Source organism: Bubalus bubalis, chromosome 12 (assembly GCF_019923935.1).
Source record: "Bubalus bubalis isolate 160015118507 breed Murrah chromosome 12, NDDB_SH_1, whole genome shotgun sequence".
NCBI classification, from domain to species: Eukaryota; Metazoa; Chordata; class Mammalia; order Artiodactyla; family Bovidae; genus Bubalus; species Bubalus bubalis.
In genome coordinates, this window is record NC_059168.1 from 9,969,880 (window position 1) to 9,990,230 (window position 20,351).

A 20,351-nucleotide genomic window follows, 5' to 3' on the forward strand; every position below is an offset into this window, starting at 1 on the left:
GTGGCCACTGACTGTCCCTTCCAAACCTAGTCAGGTCAAGTGCAATGCAGTCAGTCGAGCACTAGTCCACCCAAATCCACAAGCAGCTGGTTCACATCTCTTTAATGAGATCAAAGGCTCCTGTGTATGTCTTGGAGGATAGAGCTCACACAGTCCCCCAAACACTGCCCTTCTCAGGACTCCAGCCTTTTCAGATTCTAGGAGGGCAGGGAGAGGCCAAGAACCCAGGGAGCTGGGAGCAGGGCTGTTTCTGGTGGGCAAGTAACCCACCCCCCCGCCTCCCAAAATTGCTTATGGGATGTCCCCTTCACTCGAAGCCAGACCCACAGGAGAGACTTGGGGTGCAGGATTTAGGGGCCGTGCACAAGGGGACTGGTCCTCCACCTCTTGTGAGGTGGCACTAACCCTAGCCTCCTTGACTGGCTCACCCTCGCTGGAGTCAGGACAAGGGCAGAGCTCAATACCTGAGTCACCAGTCAGGCGGCGATAGCGGCAGGAGGGGGGTGTGGGGGCAGGGCTCACTCCTGCCCCAAGCTCACCCTCCTGATGAGGAGGGGCACTCTGGTGGGAGGAAACGTCTTCCACGTTTGTTCCCTCGTGGTGGGCAGGACAGCTGGAAGCGGAGGAGCAGCAGGTGCACTGGCTGGAAGCAGTCGAGGGGCAGCCAGTGGCTGCAGTGTAAGGAGGCGGCGGTGTGCCTGGGCGGTGAACCACATCCTCATAGGCTGGGGGTTTGAAGGCGCTGAGGAGGCCTGCAGGAAAGAATGGTATGGTTGATAGAAGGCAACCAGGGGTGGGGTGGTGGTGTCTTTCCTATGAGGGAAAATTGTGCTTTGAAATCTCGGAAAAGGGAGTGTGGAATGAACCAGGGTCCTGGTTTGGGAGGGACCACTGAGAGGCCAGAGCCTCAAGTCACTCACGAAGGTCAAGCAGTGAGCCAGTAGGGACAGGGCCAGCCCCATGGCATGCCCCATGGTAGGCCAACAAGTTGATCTCACGCTGCCGCTGCTGCTGCTGCAGCCGGAGTTTAGCTCGTCGATGGCGGAAGGCGCAACAGCAGCTAAAGAGAATGAGGACAGTCCAGAGCAGCCAGAACCCTGCAGGAGGCGAGGAGGAAGAGACTTAGATACCTCCTATGCAGAGAAGGGTCCTTGAAGGCTGAAGTCCAAAGGCGGGTGGGCAGAAGAACAAAAGAAGAGCCCCCTTGAAGACTCACACCAGAGCTCATAGTAGTACGTGCAGCAGCCAGTCTCCCCACAGCAGTGACCACTCTCACAGAGGTAGGGCTGGTTGTTCACTCCTGGGCACAGCTCTCGAAGCTGGGAGCAAGGAAGCACTTAGAACAAAGGGAGATTCCAGCCCAAGGCACTGTCCACCCCCACCCCCTGCATACACATACACAATCCCATCCTGTGAGCCAAGTTTAGCTCAGAAATCTATGGGGAGAGGAAAAAGTGATGTTGAGAGGAGTGTTCAAATATCTGAAGGGCTGCCAACATGGAAGAGGATTTGGAATAGCAAGAATCAGTCTAGAGACTAAGAGGCAAGGTGTGGGCATACAAAGAGGCAGATTACAGCTCTGCATATAGGAGACCTCTCATATTCAAGCCTGGCTCCCTAGGGTGTTTAATGTTAAGGGAGTGTTTTGGCAGAAGTCCGAAGATTGGGCTATCTCAAAGTCTCAGATGATGGGTAAGGGGTTTAGGTAATTTCCTAAACTGTTTTCATTGTCATTTCCTGTGGTATGCCAATCCCCACTCCTAAGCTGGATCTTTCCACCCCTGGGTCTCAGGCTTCCTAGGGTAGAGGAGGAGCAATAAGAGACCCAGAGCAGGGTTCCCAACCAGATGGGATTGCTGTGGATGATAAAGGATGGCATCCAGGGCGTGATTCTGGGTTCCATCTCTTCTCCAAATTGCTTCCCTCAATCTCTTCCCTCAAGAGAAGACGCTGCCAGACTCTGTTATGACAATAGGCACATAGAAAAACATCACAAATAACTTGCAAGACAGAAGGAACCTCCCTGGGGCCTCACTATGCCTCTGGTCACTGGAGAGCCACTGCAAGCTTCCACTGCAGCTAAGGGATGGGATCTACGAAGCTGCAGGCAAAAGTCAACAGCACCTACATTACAAAGTTTACACAGAGTAGAAGGGCCATATCTAGGAATTTCACAGTACCTTTGGCTCCGAGAGTTCCTCCGCCACCCGCCAAAAGGCGGGGGCAAGGAATGGGGAAGGAGAAATAAATGGCTGTCGTGATAGGCTTTTGGAGCTGTTGGGATACCTGCTGTTGCCGCACCCGAAGTGCCCCCCAGGCCTCCTCGCTGCCGTTCCCGCCGGTAGCCCGAGCCATTCCTTCACCTACAGCTCCCTGAAGACCACAGTCTCCTCTACCGCCAGCTGCCCCGCCCCTGCCACCTCTGCCTCCACCGCCATGGTCCCTGCCCGGCCCATCTTCGCTGCCGCCACCATCACTCTGCGACCGGACCTTCCATCCAGCGAGAGCTCTGCCAACTAGCACCCAGGTTGTTCCGTCCCACCAATCCGCATCACTCTCGGACAGATGGGCCAATAGGAAAGATCTCAGGCTTCTCCCTGCGACCAATCTACAGCAGCACCTCTGCCACTCTCCCAGACAACAGGAGCTTGACAGACAAAGAGTGGGGAAGGTTCGACCCATGGCTGTGACTGACAGCGACAACAGCCAATATGGAAAACAGAACAGGGTTTGCGTTATCAACCAATGAACGGCCGCCCGGGACAGCAAAGTTCCCGCTGACTGGCTTGAGCCCTATTTTCTGGATGACGCCAAACACTTGACCACGCCAGGTAATCCCACTAGGAGCCGCGGAGTCCCAGGAGTCTGCTGGAGTCTGGGTGGGCGCCGACCGGCTACCATTCTGGGGCCTGCTGGACGATTCCCGGCACCAATGCAAGCAGCGGGCGTGGGAGAAGGGGGCAAGCTGTGTGTTTGGGGAATTGGCCTACCCGTACTCCATTCCCCCAACTCTGTACAAGTCAAGGCACTGGATGAAATTTAATAAAGTGGGGAGGACACTGAAAACAAGGGGCAGAGGAGAAGGCACAGAGTCCAGGTTGTAGGGGGTGGGGGTGGGGCTTAAGTAGCTAGAAGTGGGGATCCGGGGCCCTCAGGCCCACCTAGCCGCATCTGCAAATTGATGCGATAGCACTGAAGGCTGCAGAGTGCCTGGCCCGTGCGCGAGCAGGCATAGCGGCGCGGATGGGGACAGCCGGGGACAGAGCATCGAGGAGGCGGGCCAGATGGGGATGGCCGCTGAGACACAGGCGCGGGGGCAGGGACGCCAGGCGGGAAGGAGAGGGTGGAACCCTGTGCCCCGCTGCTGTAGCGCACCATGGGGGCTGGGGCCACCGCCCGCCCTCCCCGCCGCTCGCCGCGGGAGGCCCCTCGGCCTCCCCGCCCACTGGGCGCCGCAGTCTTGGTGAGGCGCTCGATAGTCTGGTTCTTGTGCTCCTCGGCCCGCCGAGCTGCCTGCAGCCGCCTCTTCCGTGCCCGCTCCTCACGCTTCAGCAGCATTTCTTCGGTGAGAGCGGGGGCCGGGCAGCCCCCAGCCACAGGTAGTGACAGCATCGGGGAAGGCTGACTTCGAGCCTTCTGCAGCAGAGCTCGCTAGGGAGATATGGAGATGTCAGCAAATAGAGAAGGGAGTTCTGCCAGAACGAGGGAGGGGGAAGTGGGGACACGGAAAGCAGGGTCTTGAGGAGCAGGCCTTGAGAAAAGAGTCAAATGAGCACAGTCTCCAGGAGCCTTTCATACTGCCTCCTCTCAGGTCTCCAGACTTTCAGCTTTAGATCCTTGATCCTCAAGGACAAATGCTTTAGTAACGTTACCTTCCTGCCCTGAGTCCCAAAACTCTGTACTAGTTCTCTGGAGGCTTTTTTGTTGTTTTCAGTCTTTGAATCCCAATAGACAGCATCAACTGGATAATTGCTCAAGTCAAAAACTCAGGGTTATCCTTGATTCCTTCCTTCCCCAACAAGTGTCTGTTTCCTAAATATATCCAGGATCCATCTGGTTTCTCCAACTCATTTCACCTTGGTTCAAGCCACCACCATCTCTTACCTGACTACTTCAATAGCTTCTTAACTGGTCTTGCTTCTATCGTTTACCACCACTAAGAAACCAAAGTAATCTACTGAAATATAAACCAAACATATCACTTCTCTGCATACCATCTTTTTGTCACAGCCACATTTATTCTTCTCCTTGGCCATGATTAGGCATGTTCCACTCTCAGGGTCTTTGCCCCTGCTGGTCTCTCTGCCTGGAAAGCTTCTCTGGTATTGGAAACATTATATTTTAGAGAGGTCTTTCCAGACTACCGTATCTAATGTTGTTTGTTTTCTGCTTTCTATTTCATCACCCGATTTTTGTTATAAACATTCCAGTTTTTCAAAATTATTTACTATACAAGAATACTAGCTCCATGAGAACAGAAACCTTGTCTGTCTTTTCTCCACTGCTGATATCCCTGCTGCCTTGCAAAGTTCCAGACGTGGAAAGCTCTCAGTATCAATTTGGCAAACGAATAAAGAATGAACCTACTCACCTGCCGAGCGGTGAGCAGCCGTTCATTGATCTCCTTCTTGAGATCTCCATTGTCATCCAGCTCCCCCTTCTCCAAGGCATCCAGCCACCTCTGTTCTTCCTCTTCCTCCTGACCTCCTAACCCCCCCGACAGGTCCCGCAGTGGGGAGGGGGACAGATTACTGTCTTCATCTGAAAAGTAAAGTTGGAGAGCTAAAGTAGAATTGTTCAGATTGGGAACCTTAATTTGGCCAAGTTAATACTGGGACACACAAAATTTTCACCTTCCTCAGAACGAACCCTCTTCCCTTAACCAGGTATAATGAGAAACCCAGTTTCCCCACCTCTAGATCCTTCTCACCCAGCCAGGCACGGTACTGCTCAAGGGGAACTCCTTCCACAGGTTCCTCTTCATTGTCCACAACCATAAGGGGAGAGGGTGAGCGAGGACCTTCAGGAATCACAGTGAAGGTAGGAACACTGCAGAGAAGCAACCACTCTGTAAGGTGAGCAATTGTCTCCTCCTGCTCAGTACATCTAGTCTTCCCTACGCCCTCTTGGGTTCTTGCTACATTAACCTGGGCCCTGAAGTCACAGCATCCATTCTGTCTTCTGAAAACCGCAGCCAGTTTCTCCTACCTTCTGTCTTTGCCTGCTTCTAAAGTCCCCCAAGTAAAACCTTGGCTCTCTTGGCCTCACCTCTTGGTGCCCAAGACCTGCCCGCCCAACTTGATTTTGAGTTTGAGCTGGGGCTTGGCAGGAGACTGCTGCGTTGGCCCAGCCTCCTCTTCCTGGTAGTGTTTTTTCTTGTGTTTCTTCTTGTGTTTCTTGTGCTTTTTCTTGTGCACTCCGTGGCCGTGGGCACCCGCTAGACTCAACTCCAGGGCTTCCCCTGCAGAAGGAGAGCCTGTCAAAGATGTATGGGAGGGGCAAGAAAAGCCCAGTACCCCGAAGGGTCCTATTGTTCCCGCGGTATTCTGGTATTACCATAACAGCCCCGCCTTTTTGCTTCCCACCTGTGGCGAAGTACCCGGGGGAAGCTCGAAGGAGCACGAAAGAGACTGCTTTTATGCGAAGGCCAAACTTGCCTTATGGATCCACGCTTACCAGGCTCAGGGGCCTCCATAGCCCCAGAGGTGCTCCCGCGCCGCCACAGCTTACTCATGAGGCCCTGCAAGGAAAGGGGGCTGTAAATAGTCGAAACACATTCAGACATACCTTTTCCGCCCCGCGGAAGAACTTATCCCAGCAAATAACCGGGTACTTCCGGTGCGTAGGAACCATGCTTGTGCGGGGCACGCTTTGCGACTAAAAAGCTCCAGGAGAAACAAAGGTCCTTCCAACAATAGTTCCGGACTCTTTGAGGCCGGGAGGGTTTTCCGCAGGCCCCGCAGCCCCACAATCGAGATCAAAACTCAGCGCCGGAGATTCAATTATTATTACACGCAAGGGTGATGAACGTATCTATATGTTCCGGACCAAATTCGGGGCTAGGCAATGATAATACAAGATAAATATGAATACTCCTCTCTGCCTTTGAGGAGCTTACAGTTTGGTGGAGGAGCACGAAACAATTTGCCAGCAAAATGAAGGAGGGCGTAACAGCGCAAGTGCCCTACAAGGTGGGCAGATGGTATTTAAGCCTCAATTCTTTATCAGTAGAGAAGTGGATAGATGAATTATGGTACAAGCTAAGAGTTGATCGGTAATTGATAAGATAGACGTGGGATTTAGATCCTAGTGGGTAATAGTATTGGAAACGATCTAAAGAAAAACCAAAATTGGTACAGGGGGTTGATACACCATAGTGGGAAGCTGTCAATGGCACCACACTCCAGTACTCTTGCCTGGAAAATCCCATGGACGGAGGGGCCTGGTGGGCTGCAGTCCATGGGGTCGCGAAGAGTCGGACACGACTGAACAACTTCACTTTATTTTTTCACTTTCATGCATTGGAGAAGGAAATGGCAACCCACTCCAGTGTTCTTGCCTGGAGAATCCCAGGGACGGGGGAGCCTGGTGGGCTGCCGTCTATGGGGTCGCACAGAGTCGGACACGACGGAAGCGACTTAGCAGCAGCAGCAGCAGTGGGAAGCTGTGGTGCTATTAAAAGAAATGGGGCCCCAGAAAGTTACCCAAGAAATTGGTGACAGCAGTCCAATGGATGGTTGGGAGAACAAGGGTGAAGGGAGACTTATTCTTCCTAATATACCCTTTTGTGCCTATTGAACTTTGTATAAAACGTGTGTAAGATAACCCATGTCTCAGTGGTAAAAAATTCACCAGCCAGTGCAGGAGACGCAGGAGACTTGGGTTCCATCCCTGGGTTGGGATGATCCCCTGGAGGAGGAAATGGCAACCCACTCCAGTATTCTTGCCTGGAAAATTCCACCGACAGAGGAGCCTGATGGGCTGGAGTCCATGAAGTCACAGAGTCGGACAGGACTGAGCACGCAAGTGCGCGCACGCATAAAACGTGTGTTTTACTAATTTTAAAAAAAGGAACAAGGTAGACCTATATGTGCTGACATACGGAATAAGAAAAGCAAATTTCAAGATGAGGTGATTCCATTTTATGAGACTGACGCGCTACCTACTGCCCTAATGAAGCACCTGTTATTCCATTTTTAAAAGGCATAATATGCTACTACATTCGTAGAAAAAACTAAGGAATGTATACTAAATGGTTAATGGTGATTATCTTTGAAACTTAGAGTTGGGGAACTTTCACTATCTAAATCTGTAGTGAGTTTTCTTACTTTTTTTTTCTTTTAAAATATTCCTTAGTATTTTGTGTAATGAATTTTCTTACAGCCAATATATATCACATAAAAAGCACTATACATGTAGTGTATAGATATATACATGGGATACATGTCTGAACAGAGTAGCAATAGTGAACAAAGTAAGGGAAGAACTGACTCAAGAAATATTTCATTAATGAAATTTAAAGGAACTGATAAACAATTGTATATGAGAATTCAGGAAGAAATCAATATAGTATAGTGATTGAGAATGAACTTTGGAGTCAGACAAGCCTATTATCAAATTCCAGTTTATTGGCTATGTAACCTTGGGTTCACAGTTATTTAAGTTCTCTGAACCTCATATTCCAGCTTTGTAAAATGGAATGAAGTAGGATCTAGTTCAGAGAAGGCAACGACACCCCACTCCAGTACTCTTGCTTGGAAAATCCCATGGACAGAGGAGCCTGGTGAGCTGCAGTCCATGGGGTCGAGAAGAGTCAGACACAACTGAGCGAATTCACTTTCACTTTTCACTTTCATGCATTGGAGAAGGAAATGGCAACCCACTCCAGTGTTCTTGCCTGGAGAATCCCAGGGACGGGGGAGCCTGGTGGGCTGCCATCTATGGGGTCACACAGAGTTGGACATGACTGAAGTGACTTAGCAGCAGCAGCAGGATCTAGTTCATAGTGATCTCAGTGAGGTAGCAGTGAGTGGTGGTGGCATGAAGTACGTTCTTAATTTCCTGCTCAGGAACTGAACTTGGGTAGCCTGGATGAGAACCAGGAATCCTAGCCTCTGACCAGCAAGGGCCAGAGGCTAAAAGCTATTTTTCCCTGGTTCTTTGCCCCCAGTGAAAAAATGCATTTATCACAGAGGCAGAAACTGTAAATGCAGGTCCAAAGTTTATTATTAGAGACATAGTACAGCAACAAGTGGGAGAGAAAACAGAGAAACAATGTTTAGATGAGCTAGAAGCAAAACAGAGAGAAAGGGTGTGGACGTCCTCCCTAGAGAGGAGGAGGAGCACAGTAAAGAGGTTAAGTCATTTATATAGGTCAGTTCTGCTGGGCCTTTGTCTTCCTTTGGCCAATTATCTGGGTTCTTTTTCCACACCTGAGCTACCCTGGGACCCTCTCCTGGGTGCTCACGCACCCCTCAGCCAAGATGGCTCTCAAAGTGAAGGCTTCTGAGAGGAGCAAGGCTCATTATGGCCTGGAGTTATATCTTGACTTTTGACCCACAAGGAGCCTTTCTGCCTATGTGTAGTGTCTTCCTTGTCCCCAAAATGGGGGGAGCAGAGATCCCTTAATCTTTGGCTCAAACAGGATTTTGCCCCTCGTTGTCCTTGCATGACTATTACCTTGATTATTGCCATGACTATTACCTTAAGATGTTTACAAGAGACAAACACTGGCTATTTACCCTGTTTCTGTTGTTACTTCCATTTCGGAGACCAAACAGGAAGTTGATTGTAAATGTTTAACTGGAGCCCACCTATCTCTTATCTCAGAAAATGCTAACAGTTTTAAGTATCCAGCCCGAAGCCCACTTATTTGTGCCCCATGAAATGCAAACAGGAGGCCAGTTGTAAATATCTAGCCTGAAGCCCATCTATTTCCTACGTCAAAAGGGCTCTTTCAAGGAATAAAGCAAATCAAGAATGCAAAGTATGTAGGGTAGTATCTTGCATGTAGTAGATGTTCAATAAGCATACAACCACAATAATAAATGACTTCTACATTTCTAGCCCAAGTATTAGAGGGAAATAATATTTTAAATACAGAAGGGAACATAAGAAGAGAAGTAAGTAAAAAGAAAACCATTTAGTGTCACCTAAGGTGAATTTGCCTGGAAAATCCCATGGACAGAGGAGCCTGGTGGGCTGCAATCCATGGGGTCGCTAAAAGTCAGACACGACTTCACTTTCACTTTTCACTTTCATGCATTGGAGAAGGAAACGGCAACCCACTCCAGTGTTCTTGCTTGGAGAATCCCAGGGATGGGGGAGCCTGGTGGGCTACCGTCTGTGGGGTCACACAGAATTGGACACGACTGAAGCGACTTAGCAGGAGCAGCAGCAGCAAGGTGAATTTAAAGTGCATGTGGAAAGTCAAAACTATAATGAGGTATCACCTCACACCCGTCAGAATGACCATCATCAAAAAATCTACAAACAATAATTGCTGGAGAGGGTGTGGAGAAAAGGGAACCCTCCTACACTGTTGGTAGGAATGTAAACTGGTACAACCACTATGGAGAACAGTATGGAAGTTACTTAAAAACCTAAAATAGAGCTACTGTATATGACTCAGCAATTCCACTCCTAGGCATATGTCCAGAGAAAACCAGAATTCTAATGGATGCATACTCCCTGATGTTCATTGCAGCAATATCCATCAACAGAGGAATGGAGAAGGAAGATGTGGTACATATATTCAATGGAATATTATTCAAGATATAAAAAGGAACAAAACAGTGCCATTTGCAGAGATGTGGATGGACCTGGAGAGTCAATTCAAAAAGAGAAAAACAAATATTGTATAATATTTTTTATATGTGGAATCTAGAAAAATGGTACAGATGAACTACTTGCAAAGCAGAAATAGTCATGGATGTAGACAACAAACTTACAGTGACCAAGCGGAGAAGGAGGATGAATTGGGAGATTGGGATTGACATATATACGTTACTATGTAGAAAATAGATAACTAATGAAAACCTACTGTATAGCACAGGGAATTCTACTCAATGCTCTGTGGTGACCTCAATGGGAAGGAAACCTAAAAAAGAATGGATATGTGTATAGGTAGAGCTGATTCACTTTGCTGCACAGCAGAAACTAACACAACATTGTAAAGCAACCATACTCTTAACAAAAATTAATACAAATAAAATAAAGGGCATGTGGGAATGCCCACATGGAGATGGAATACTGAGAAGAAAAGTCTTCTTCTCTTCACAGAAGGTGTGAGCTGGGGTGTCATCAGCACTGGAAATGCTAAGAGATGGGAAGAGATGAGACATTCCAGAATGAGCAGATGAAGAGGAAAGGACCAGGAACAAACCCAAGTGGGCATCAGTCTTGAACAGACTGGCAGAGGGGGAAGGCAGGGTTGAGAAGAGGTCAAAGGGGCAATAAAGGCACCCAAGAACAGAGATTGTCAGCAGACAAAGACTATGATGAGCTCTGTACAGTTTTGCAGAGCCTAGGTTGAGCTCCAAGAAGAGGATGCATTGTAGCAACGTGTGAAGACAACAGTCCTGTATCACCAGGAGTTAAAGTGTAGTTAGTATTTGTCAAACATGTTAGAGTTTATAACCTGCTTTTGTATTCCTTCCCTCCCTTGAGCCCATGGCAGCTCTATCAGGGAGATGCTATTGTTCCCTCATGAGGAAACTGAGGCTTAGAAGGGTTAAATGATGTGGCCAGAGTCACATAGTTAAGGAGCGGCAGAACCAGCATCAAACAGAGACTTCCTGACACTAGGCCCAGTGGTGTTTCCTCAACATCCTGATGCCCAGCAGGGAGCAAGTGGTGACAGTAACAGCTATGGGCTTCATTGTTTTGTTTTGTTTTTAGTTTTGCTTTGTTTAGTGTCAGAGAGATTTGAGCAGGTTTGTAGGCTGAAAGGAAGAACTTTGTCCTTCTGAAAAAGTTCTTAGCTTTAATTTTTTAGATATTTTTGGGGATATGATTTCAAAACTTACAGAAAAGTTGCAAGAAGACTACAAAGAACTAGCTTAGCTTCTTAAATCAGATTCTACCATCATTAACATTTACCATTTCTTCCCCTTCCTCTCCATTATCATTACTCCTCTTCTGATCATTCTGAGAGCAAGTTGCAGACATGATGCCATTTCATCTCTAAATATTTCATTGTGTATTTTCCTCAAATATAAGTACATGATTCTATAACCTTTTTGCAACCCTCCCAATCAGGAAATTAACACTGATACAATACTACCATCCTATCCATGGATCCCATTCAAATTTCACCTACTGCCCAATGTCTCCTTTTCCTTTCTAGGTTGGAATTCAAATCCACAGTCCTACATTACAATTCCTTGTCATATGTCTTTGATCTGCTTTAATCTGCTAGACCATTTCCTCACTCCTTCCTTATCTTTTGTGACCTTGACAGTTTTAAACAGTACAAGCCTTTGATTCTGTAGTATGTCCCTCAACCTGGACCATCTGGTGTTTCCTCAAGTCAAGACATAAGTTTTTGGCAGGAGTGCTACTCAAAAAATATTTCTCTGTGTTCTCAGTGTATCACATCAGGAAGTACAAGACATCAGCTTATTCCACTGATGTGCTAACCTTAATCACCTGTTCATGGTGGTGTCTGTCAGTTTTTTCCACTGTAAAGTCACCACTTTCTTTTTTTTTATTATTTATTTTAAATTTATTTTAAATTTGGCCATGCCGTGTGGCTTTCAGGATCTTAGGTCCCCGACCAGGGATTAAACTTGGGCTCCAGCAGTGAAAGTGCCAAATCCTAACCACTGGGATGCCAGGGAATTCCCAAACTCACCATTTTCAACACTTGACTGAGTGTTTTCTGGGGAAATACTCTGCAACTACTCTGATATGCTATCCCCCATCAAACTTCCACCCACGCGGTGTAATATCCATTGATGAATACTGTATGAATCAATTCTACTGTAATAATTGCCAAGAGGCATTCTACTTCCATTATTCCATCTACATTTGTTAGTTGGTGTTCTGTAGTGAAGTGCAGTTTTCTCTTCTCTTTACATTCAGTTACATTAGTGTTTATTATATCAGTATGGATTCTCATTTCAGTCAATGAGTTGTAAATCTGTTACTATTATTATTTATTTTGATGCTTAAATTTGTCCCAGATTTGGTCAATGGACATCTATTTAAGATGGTTTCTATATTCTTCTCCCATATCTTCATCATTCCCTGAGCACTTTTTACTTCCCAGCACTACAAAATATTTGGGTCTCATCTTGTACTCTCCCTGGATAAGGGATGGGAACCCTTGGGAGGCCAGGCATTGGGAATATATGGCTGAGGTTATGCTGAGCCCAGTTGGTTCAAGATGGCAGCTGGATAACATGGCAGCAGGATATTGAAGAGGCAGTGGTGCCCTAAAGAGGTGGTAGTGTCATGGGCAGTGGGTTCGCAGAGATTCCCATGGAGGCAGAGCAGGGTAGTGACTGGAGCCCCTGAGTTCCTAGCACGGTGGGGTGTGAAGTCAGGAAGCACTAAGCGCCCCACTCAGTTAGGCTGGTCTCGACAGGCTTGGACAATAACAACAAGGAGCCAGAGAGGAAAGGCAGGGGCCAGAGATCAGCTGGCAGCGGGCCATGCAGGTGGCAGATCAGCCCCAGGGCACCTAGCAGCAGCAGTGAGGCTGGGGAGCTCTATGCTCCTGGGCATCTTCAAACCTTGGCTCCAGCCTTCCTTGGACCCCCTTCCTGGAAACTCCAGTAGGACCTTTGCCCTGGCTCCTGGCAAAGGTTTACATGCTCAATGAGGACCAGCAGTGGGTCAACCAGGGTGCTGGACATGTCCTCCAGCTACATGGAGTGGCTGAAGGGCATGTCCCTGCTAGTCAGGGCCTGACAAAATGTGGCCCACTGGAAAAAGGAATGGCAAACCACTTCAGTATTCTTGTCTTGAGAACCGCATGAACACAATGAAAAGGCAAAAAGATACGACACTGGAAGATGAGCCCCTCCAGGTGGGTAGGTGTCCAATATGCTACTGGGGAAGAGTGGAGAAATAGTTCCATAAAAAATGAAGAGGCTGGCCTAAAGTGGAAATGTCACTCAATTGTGGATGTGTCTGGTGGTGAAAGTAAAGTCCATTGCTATAAACAACAATATTGCGTAGGAACCAGAAATGTTAGGTCCATGAATCAAGGTAAATTGGGCGTGGTCAAGCAGGAGATGCAAGAGTGAACACTGACATCTTAGGAATCAGTGAACTAACTAAAATGGATGAGAATGGGTGAATTTAATTCAGATGACCATTATATCTACTACTGTGGGCAAGAATCCTTTAGAAGAAATGGAGTAGCCCCCATAGTCAACAAGAGTCCAGAATGCAGTACTTGGGTGCAGTCTTTTTTTTTTTTTTTTTTACTTTACAATATTGTAATAGTTTTGCCATACATCAACATGCATCCGTCACGGGTGTACACGTGTTCCCCATCCTGAACCCCCCCTCCCACCTCCCTTCCCATACCATCCCTCTGGGTCATCCCAGTGCACCAGCCCCAAGCTTCCTGTATCCTGCATTGAACCTGGACTGGCGATTCATTTCTTATATGATATTATACATGTTTTAATGCCATTCTCCCAAATCATCCCCCCCTCCCTCTCCCACAGAGTCCAAAAGACTGTTCTATATATCTGTGTCTCTTTTGCTGTCTTGCATACAGGGTTGTCATTACCATCTTTCTAAATTCCATATATATGCATTAGTATACTGTATTGGTGTTTTTCTTTCTGGCTTACTTCACTCTGTATAATAGGCTCCAGTTTCATCCACCTCATTAGAACTGATTCAAATGTATTCTGGATAAGAAAGTTGTGGTACATATACACAATGGAGTATTACTCAGCCATTAAAAAGAATACATTTGAATCAGTTCTAATGAGGTGATTGAAACTGGGTGCAGTCTTAAAAACAATAGAATGATCTCCGTTCATTTCCAAGGCAAACCATTCAACCTCACAGTAATCCAAGTCTATGCCCCAGGCACTAATGCTAAAGAAGCTGAAGTTGAATGGTTCTATGAAGACCTACAAGATCTAGAACTAACACCAAAAAAAAAAAAAAAAAAAAAAAAAAAGTCCTTTTCATAATAGGGGACTAGAATGCAAAATAGTAAGTCAAGAGATACCTGGAGTAACAGGCAAGTTTGGCCTTGGAGTACAAAAGAAAGCAGGGCAAAGGCTAACCGAGTTTTGGCAAGAGAATGCACTGGTCATAGCAAACACTTTTTTTCCAACAATACAAGAGACGACTCTACACATGGACATCACCAGATGGTAAATACTGAAATCAAATTGATTATATTCTTTGCAGCCAAAGATGGAGAAGCTTGATACAGTTAGCAAAAACAAGGCCTGGAGCTGACTGGCTTAGATCATCAGCTCCTTATTGCAAAATTTAGGCTTAAATTGAACAAAGTAGGGAAAGCCACTAGGTCAGTGAGGTATGATCTAAATCAAATCCCTTATTATGCAGGAGAAGTGACAAATAGATTCAAGGGATTAGATCTGGTAGAGTGTCTGAAGAAATATGGATGGAGTTTTGTAACATTGTATAGGATATGGTGACCAAAACCATCCCCAAGAAGAATAAATGCAAGACAGCAAAATGGTTATATGAGGAGGCCTTACAAATAGCTGAGGAAAGAAGAGAAGCAAAAGGCAAAGGAGATAGAGAAAGAAAGATATACCCATCTGAATGCAGAGTTCCAGAGAATAACAAGGAGAGATAAGAAAGACTTCTTAAGTAAAAAATACAAAAAAAAAAAAATAGAGGGAAACAATAAAATGGGAAAGACTAGAGATCTCTTCAGGAAAATTGGAGATATCAAGGGAACATTTCATGCAAAGATGGGCACAATAAAGAACAGAAACAGCTAGGACCTAACAAAAGCAGAAGAGATTAAAAAGAGGTGGAAAGAATACACAGAACTGTACAAAAAAAAGGTCTTAATGGCTCAGAAAAACCACGATGTTACTAACTAGAGCCACATATCCTGGAGTGTGAAGTCAAGTGGGCCTTAGGAAGCATTACTACGAACAAAGCTAGTGGACGTGATGGAATTCCAGTTGAGCTATTTCAAATCCTAAAAGATGATACTTTTAAAGAGCTGCACTCAATATGCCAGCAAATTTGGAAAACTCAGCAGTGGGCATAGGACTGAAAAAGGTCAGTTTTCATTCCAATCCCAAAGAAAGGTAATGCCGAAGAATGTTCAAATTACCATACAATTGTGCTCATTTCACATGCTAGGAAGATTATGCTCAAAATGCTTCAAGCTAGGCTTCAACAGTACGTGAATCAAGAACTTGCAGATGTACAAGCTGGATTTAGAAAAGCAGAGGAACCAGAGATCAAATTGCCAACATCTGTTGGATCATAGAAAAAGCCAGGGAATTAAAAAAAAAAATCTACTTCTCCTTCACTGACTATGCTAAACCTTTGACTGTGTGGATCACAACAAACTATGGAAAATTCTTAAAGAGCTGGGAATACCAGACCACCTTACCTGTCTCCTGAGAAACCTGTATGTAGGACAAGAAGCAACAGTTAGAACCAGACATGGAAAAACAAACTGGTTCCTAATTGGGAAAGGCTTCCCCATTAGGTTCCTAATTACTTCAAGGCTGTATGTTGTTACCCTGCTTATTTAACTTACATGTAGAGTACATCATTTGAAATATCAGCCTGGATGACTCACAAGCTGGAATCAAGATTGTGGGGGAAAATATCAAGAACCTCAGATATGCAGATGATACCAGGCTAATGGCAGAAAGTGAAGAGGAATTAAAGAGCCTCTTGATGAAGGTGAAAGAGGAGAGTGAAAAAACTGGCTTAAAACTCAACATTCAAAACGAAGATCATGGCATCTGGTCCCATTGCTTCATGGCAAATAGATGGGGGGAAAGTGGACAGATTTTATTTTCCTGGGCTCCAAAAATCATTGCAGATGGTGACTGAAGCAACAATATTAAAAGAGGCTTGCTCCTTGGAAGAAAAGCTGTGACAAAGCTAGATAGCACATTAAAAAGCAGAGACATCACTTTGCTGACAAAGGTCTGTATTAGTCAAAGCTATGGTTTTCCCAGTAGTCATGTATGGATGTGAAAGCTGGACCATAAAAAGGGCTGAGTGTGGAATAACTGATGTTTTCAAATTTTGGTGCTGGGAAAGACTCTTGAAAGTCCCTTGAACTGCAAGGAGACCAAACCAGTCAATCCTAAAGGAAATCAACCCTGAATATTCATTGGAAGGACTGATGCTGAAGCTGAAGCTCCAATACTTTGGCAATGTGATGCAAAGAGCCAACTGATTGGAAAAGACCCTGATACTGGGAAAGATTGAGGGCAGGAAAAGAAGGCGGCAACAGATGATGAGATGGTTGGATGGCATTATCGACTCACTGGACATGAGTCTGGGCAAAGTCTGGGAGATGGTGAAGGACAGGGAAGCCTGGCGTGCTGCAGTCCATGTGCGTGCGTGCTAAGTAGCTTCAGTTGTGTCCGACTCTTTGTGACCCCATGGACTGTAGGCTGCCAGGCTCCTCTGTCCATGGGCTTCTCCAGGCAAGAATACTGGAGTGGGTTACCATTCCCTTCTCCAGGGGATCTTCCTGACCCAGGCATTGAACCGGCATCTCTTATGTCTCCTGCATTGGTAGGAGGGTTCTTTATCAGAACCCTCCTACCAATGGTTTGTTCATGTATTTTTTACTTTTATTATTCTTTAAGTGGTAGAAAAAGAAATGTTTCAAAAACTGAAAGAGGAGAGCGCCCGCGGTGTCCATGGAGAGAGGTTGAGATGGCCGACCTCCAGCCCTAGACACCGGGGCGGCAGGACGGCGAGGATGTCTGCTTCGTTAGTCCGGGCCACTGTCCGGGCTGTGAGCAAGAGGAAGCTGCAGCCCACCCGGGCCGCCCTCACCCTGACACCTTCAGCAGTAAACAAGATAAAACAACTTCTTAAAGATAAGCCTGAACATGTTGGTGTGAAAGTTGGTGTCCGAACCAGAGGTTGTAATGGCCTTTCCTACACTTTAGAATATACAAAGACAAAAGGAGACTCTGATGAAGAAGTTATTCAAGATGGAGTCAGAGTGTTCATCGAGAAGAAAGCACAGCTAACACTGTTAGGAACAGAAATGGACTATGTTGAAGACAAATTATCCAGTGAGTTTGTGTTCAATAACCCAAACATCAAAGGAACATGTGGCTGTGGAGAAAGCTTTAACATTTGACTCCTCACGACTGCTCGGGCTGTAGGCTGCCGGAGACCTGTGGAAGCTCTGGGGCTTATTGAAGAAACCATGTGACTGTCACGTGATTAAGGTGTGTAATATATGTCTGCCTTCCAAGGAAAATAAAGTGATGCATTCGAAAATGAAGCCAGTGTGTTAGAGTCCAGAGAATTGATACTTTTGTTCTATATAGGAGACAGAAAATGAGAATCCATTGCTCTCTTTGGGTCATCTTTCTGATCCGTAAAGAAAAAGTTAAATTCTCCTTCCTGCATCCTTTCTGTTAGAACTGGTTCCATGAAAGTAGCCTTCCTGGGAGGATTTCAGAAAACGTATTCTTAACAGCTGTGCTTTGGTAGATCTTTCACTTCCCAACAAGATTGATGACTGGAAATTCAGAGGCAAGAAGTCTAGACTGCTGGTGTTCTGTGATGGTGAACTGTTTTCCTACCCAGACTTGGCATCGTGTTCCTACATTTTTTATCCAGAATTTCAGCGTCAGATGCCTCATTTGCTTATCACCCTGTAGCATCCCCAGCCATTAGATTAAAATAGTGGACAAAGCTTTCCTTGAACTATAGTGCCGAACAGTTCCCAGTGATGAGATCAGAAGGTAAATACTTCACCCACCTGTTTTTAAGTCCATTTCTTTTGCCACTCTTAAGTATCTGCCCAGAGGTGAGACCTCAAGCTGACTCAGATCCTTTCTCTTAAAGTCTCTTTAAGGGACTTTCCTGGTGGTCCAGTGGTTAAGATTCCCCGCTTCCACTGCAGGGGTCATGGGTTCCATCCCTGATCAGGGAAATAAGATCCCAAAATGCTGCATGGCAAGGCCAAAAAAAAATAGCAGAAAGTTCTCTGAAAAGCCATCTAACCCATTCATTCAATTCTTTACCTGGGGAATAAAACCAGAGGAATGCTGATGGGCTTTTGTCCCCCGACACTGCAGGCTGGATTGGGGCAGAGCGGGGACCACCTACATCTCCTCTCTTGGAGGTGCCACACCAGCTCTGTGCTCTGAGGCAGCCAGTGGAGGTAAATGGGTGATCTGGCTTCTTTACCTGGTCAGCATTTTGATTAGATTTCCTTGTAATTTGGAGAGCATATTTAGCTTTGTTTTATTTGGGGTGAGAAGAGTCTTATTTTAAAACCCATTTATGTGAATTACCATCTTGTTTCACTAAGACTTGGAACAGTAGTTCATACTAGCAGGGAAGAGGACACCGTAGCAACCCAGAATTGTTCTTTTGGAATGTGGTAGTGATTGTGAAGCAGAACACGGGGATCTTTTCCCAGCATGTGTACACTTTCTGGATCCTAAGTCCAGTTGCTAAAAGTTTAAGCCTAATATTTTAACCTAACATTTTTATCGCCATGCTTTCTTAAAGAGTGTTCCTTTTGTCCTTTAGTTATCGATTTTCCTGGATTTGACTTATTAAGTATTCTATGCGATGACATATTTGCTGCTTTTGAAGGCCTGTTCTTATGAATTGAAGTAGCCGAGTTCCTTTATGTTTGACATATTTACCAAGGTACCTGGCACAAGATGCCCCAAAACCTAGAGCAGCAGCTTCATGTAAATGCTTATGAATTTGTATTGTTACTATAATTGTTAACCCACTTATAATTTATGCAATACTGTATATATGTAGAGATTGAATTGCCAATAAAAAAAAAAGTAAAAAAAAAAACAAAAAAAAAACTGAAAGAGTACTTTTAAAAAAGAATTTAATTAAAAAATAATACCTCCTCAGAAATTTTGGCCCTTGTCTCTCCACCTTCAGTTGAGGACAGTGTCAGCTGGCTTCCCAAACCCCAGACACAACCTCGTCCAGCAGATTTATGCAAATGCACATCAGATTATGATCCCTAAAATATAACTCTGGTTGTGTCACTCCTTTCCCCAAATCTGAAGTCACATCAGGTACAAATTCTCAGGCAGGATTTGAGCTCTGTTTTCTTTCCAAATGCTTTCCATTCCTCCTGCTCTTGTTAGGGGTTTTCAAAACCTTCTGCGTAGCCTGTGTTCCACAGGTGTGTGCGTCCCTGCATGCAGCTGAGGGGGCCTCTGGAGAGGACACGATTTGGGGCTCCAGCCCCGCTTCTATTACAGCAGCTGTGATCATATTTCATTTATTTCAGGTGACATTTCATTTGGGGAAAAAAGCATTCTGCTGCTAAAAGTTAAACATTTGAAACGAACCATTTTAGTCCCACAGTGTTGCTCATCCCAGTCAAGCACTCTCAAATCTGTATGTTTCCTTTGGGCATCTCATTTGTTCAACCAATGATTTATTGAGAACTCTGTATGTGCAAGGCACAGGGCATAAAGCAGTGGATAAGACAGACTGTCTCTTCTGAGGGAGCTTACAGTTTGGAAGAGTGATGATAGATATTTGAAGAAATTCAGAAACAATGCCTGCCTTTCCCCTTCACTCTTCCTTTGAGATTTATCTCAGAGGCCACAGATTTTTCAAAATCTTTTCATCTGCCTTTCCTACTGAGAGATGAACTCCCTTCTCCATGTAAACTTCTGTAAACAACAAAGATGTTTGTTGTTTTTTTCTGTCCAGCATCCGTTCTTTCACTTTCTGGTGGTAGTACCTGTAACAGTCTTTCCGAAACCGTGTCTCCCTCCCCTCTCCCCCAGCTTATTGGGTTCCATTTGGTTTCCAGGACTGGGAAGTGACCTAGGCCTGGCCAACTGACACATGGAATCCTATTTGGCCATAGCGATTGGTTCAGGTTTGGCCACCCCTCTGCCTATAAAAATTGGTTTGAGATGGATAAACGATCTGAAATGGCCCATAGTGAATCCCAGACACAGTGCATCTTGAAGCACAGGAGTTTCAAGAAACAGAGGCTCTCTTTTCTGCTGCATTTAAGCCTGAAAGTACACAGACCCAGAATTTTTGACAACCATTTTATAATGCTGTGGAGAATGAAGCCCTTGGAGAGGAAAGTAGATCCAGATGAAGGAGAAAGACAGGATCCTTGTGGGCGCTGACTACCTGGGTCAAGCCACAACTAAAGCCTGAGCCCT

General features: G+C 45.8%; 3 protein-coding genes across 3 annotated transcripts; 1 reads left to right on the forward strand and 2 right to left on the reverse strand.

The window, feature by feature from the left end:
- Window positions 1-87: 87 nt before the first annotated feature.
- On the reverse strand, window positions 88-2,873 carry WBP1 (WW domain binding protein 1). Its single transcript, XM_006067927.4, has 4 exons — window positions 2,287-2,873; window positions 1,217-1,319; window positions 921-1,097; window positions 88-752 (listed from the first exon to the last, which is right to left on the reverse strand). The coding sequence occupies exons 1-4, from the start codon at window positions 2,680-2,682 to the stop codon at window positions 292-294; spliced, it is 1,137 nt and encodes a 378-aa protein (XP_006067989.3). The 5' UTR covers window positions 2,683-2,873; the 3' UTR covers window positions 88-291.
- A 147-nt stretch (window positions 2,874-3,020) lies between these two features.
- INO80B (INO80 complex subunit B) lies at window positions 3,021-5,818 on the reverse strand. The gene is made up of 5 exons (XM_006067926.4): window positions 5,677-5,818; window positions 5,269-5,461; window positions 4,931-5,049; window positions 4,592-4,761; window positions 3,021-3,651 (listed from the first exon to the last, which is right to left on the reverse strand). Exons 1-5 carry the CDS (start codon window positions 5,783-5,785, stop codon window positions 3,121-3,123), a joined length of 1,122 nt encoding a protein of 373 aa, XP_006067988.1. The 5' UTR covers window positions 5,786-5,818; the 3' UTR covers window positions 3,021-3,120.
- Window positions 5,819-16,828: 11,010 nt separating this feature from the next.
- Window positions 16,829-17,455, forward strand: LOC102394190 (iron-sulfur cluster assembly 1 homolog, mitochondrial). The gene has a single exon (XM_006067928.4). It carries the CDS (start codon window positions 16,919-16,921, stop codon window positions 17,306-17,308), a length of 390 nt encoding a protein of 129 aa, XP_006067990.3. The 5' UTR covers window positions 16,829-16,918; the 3' UTR covers window positions 17,309-17,455.
- The last annotated feature ends 2,896 nt before the right edge of the window (window positions 17,456-20,351 follow it).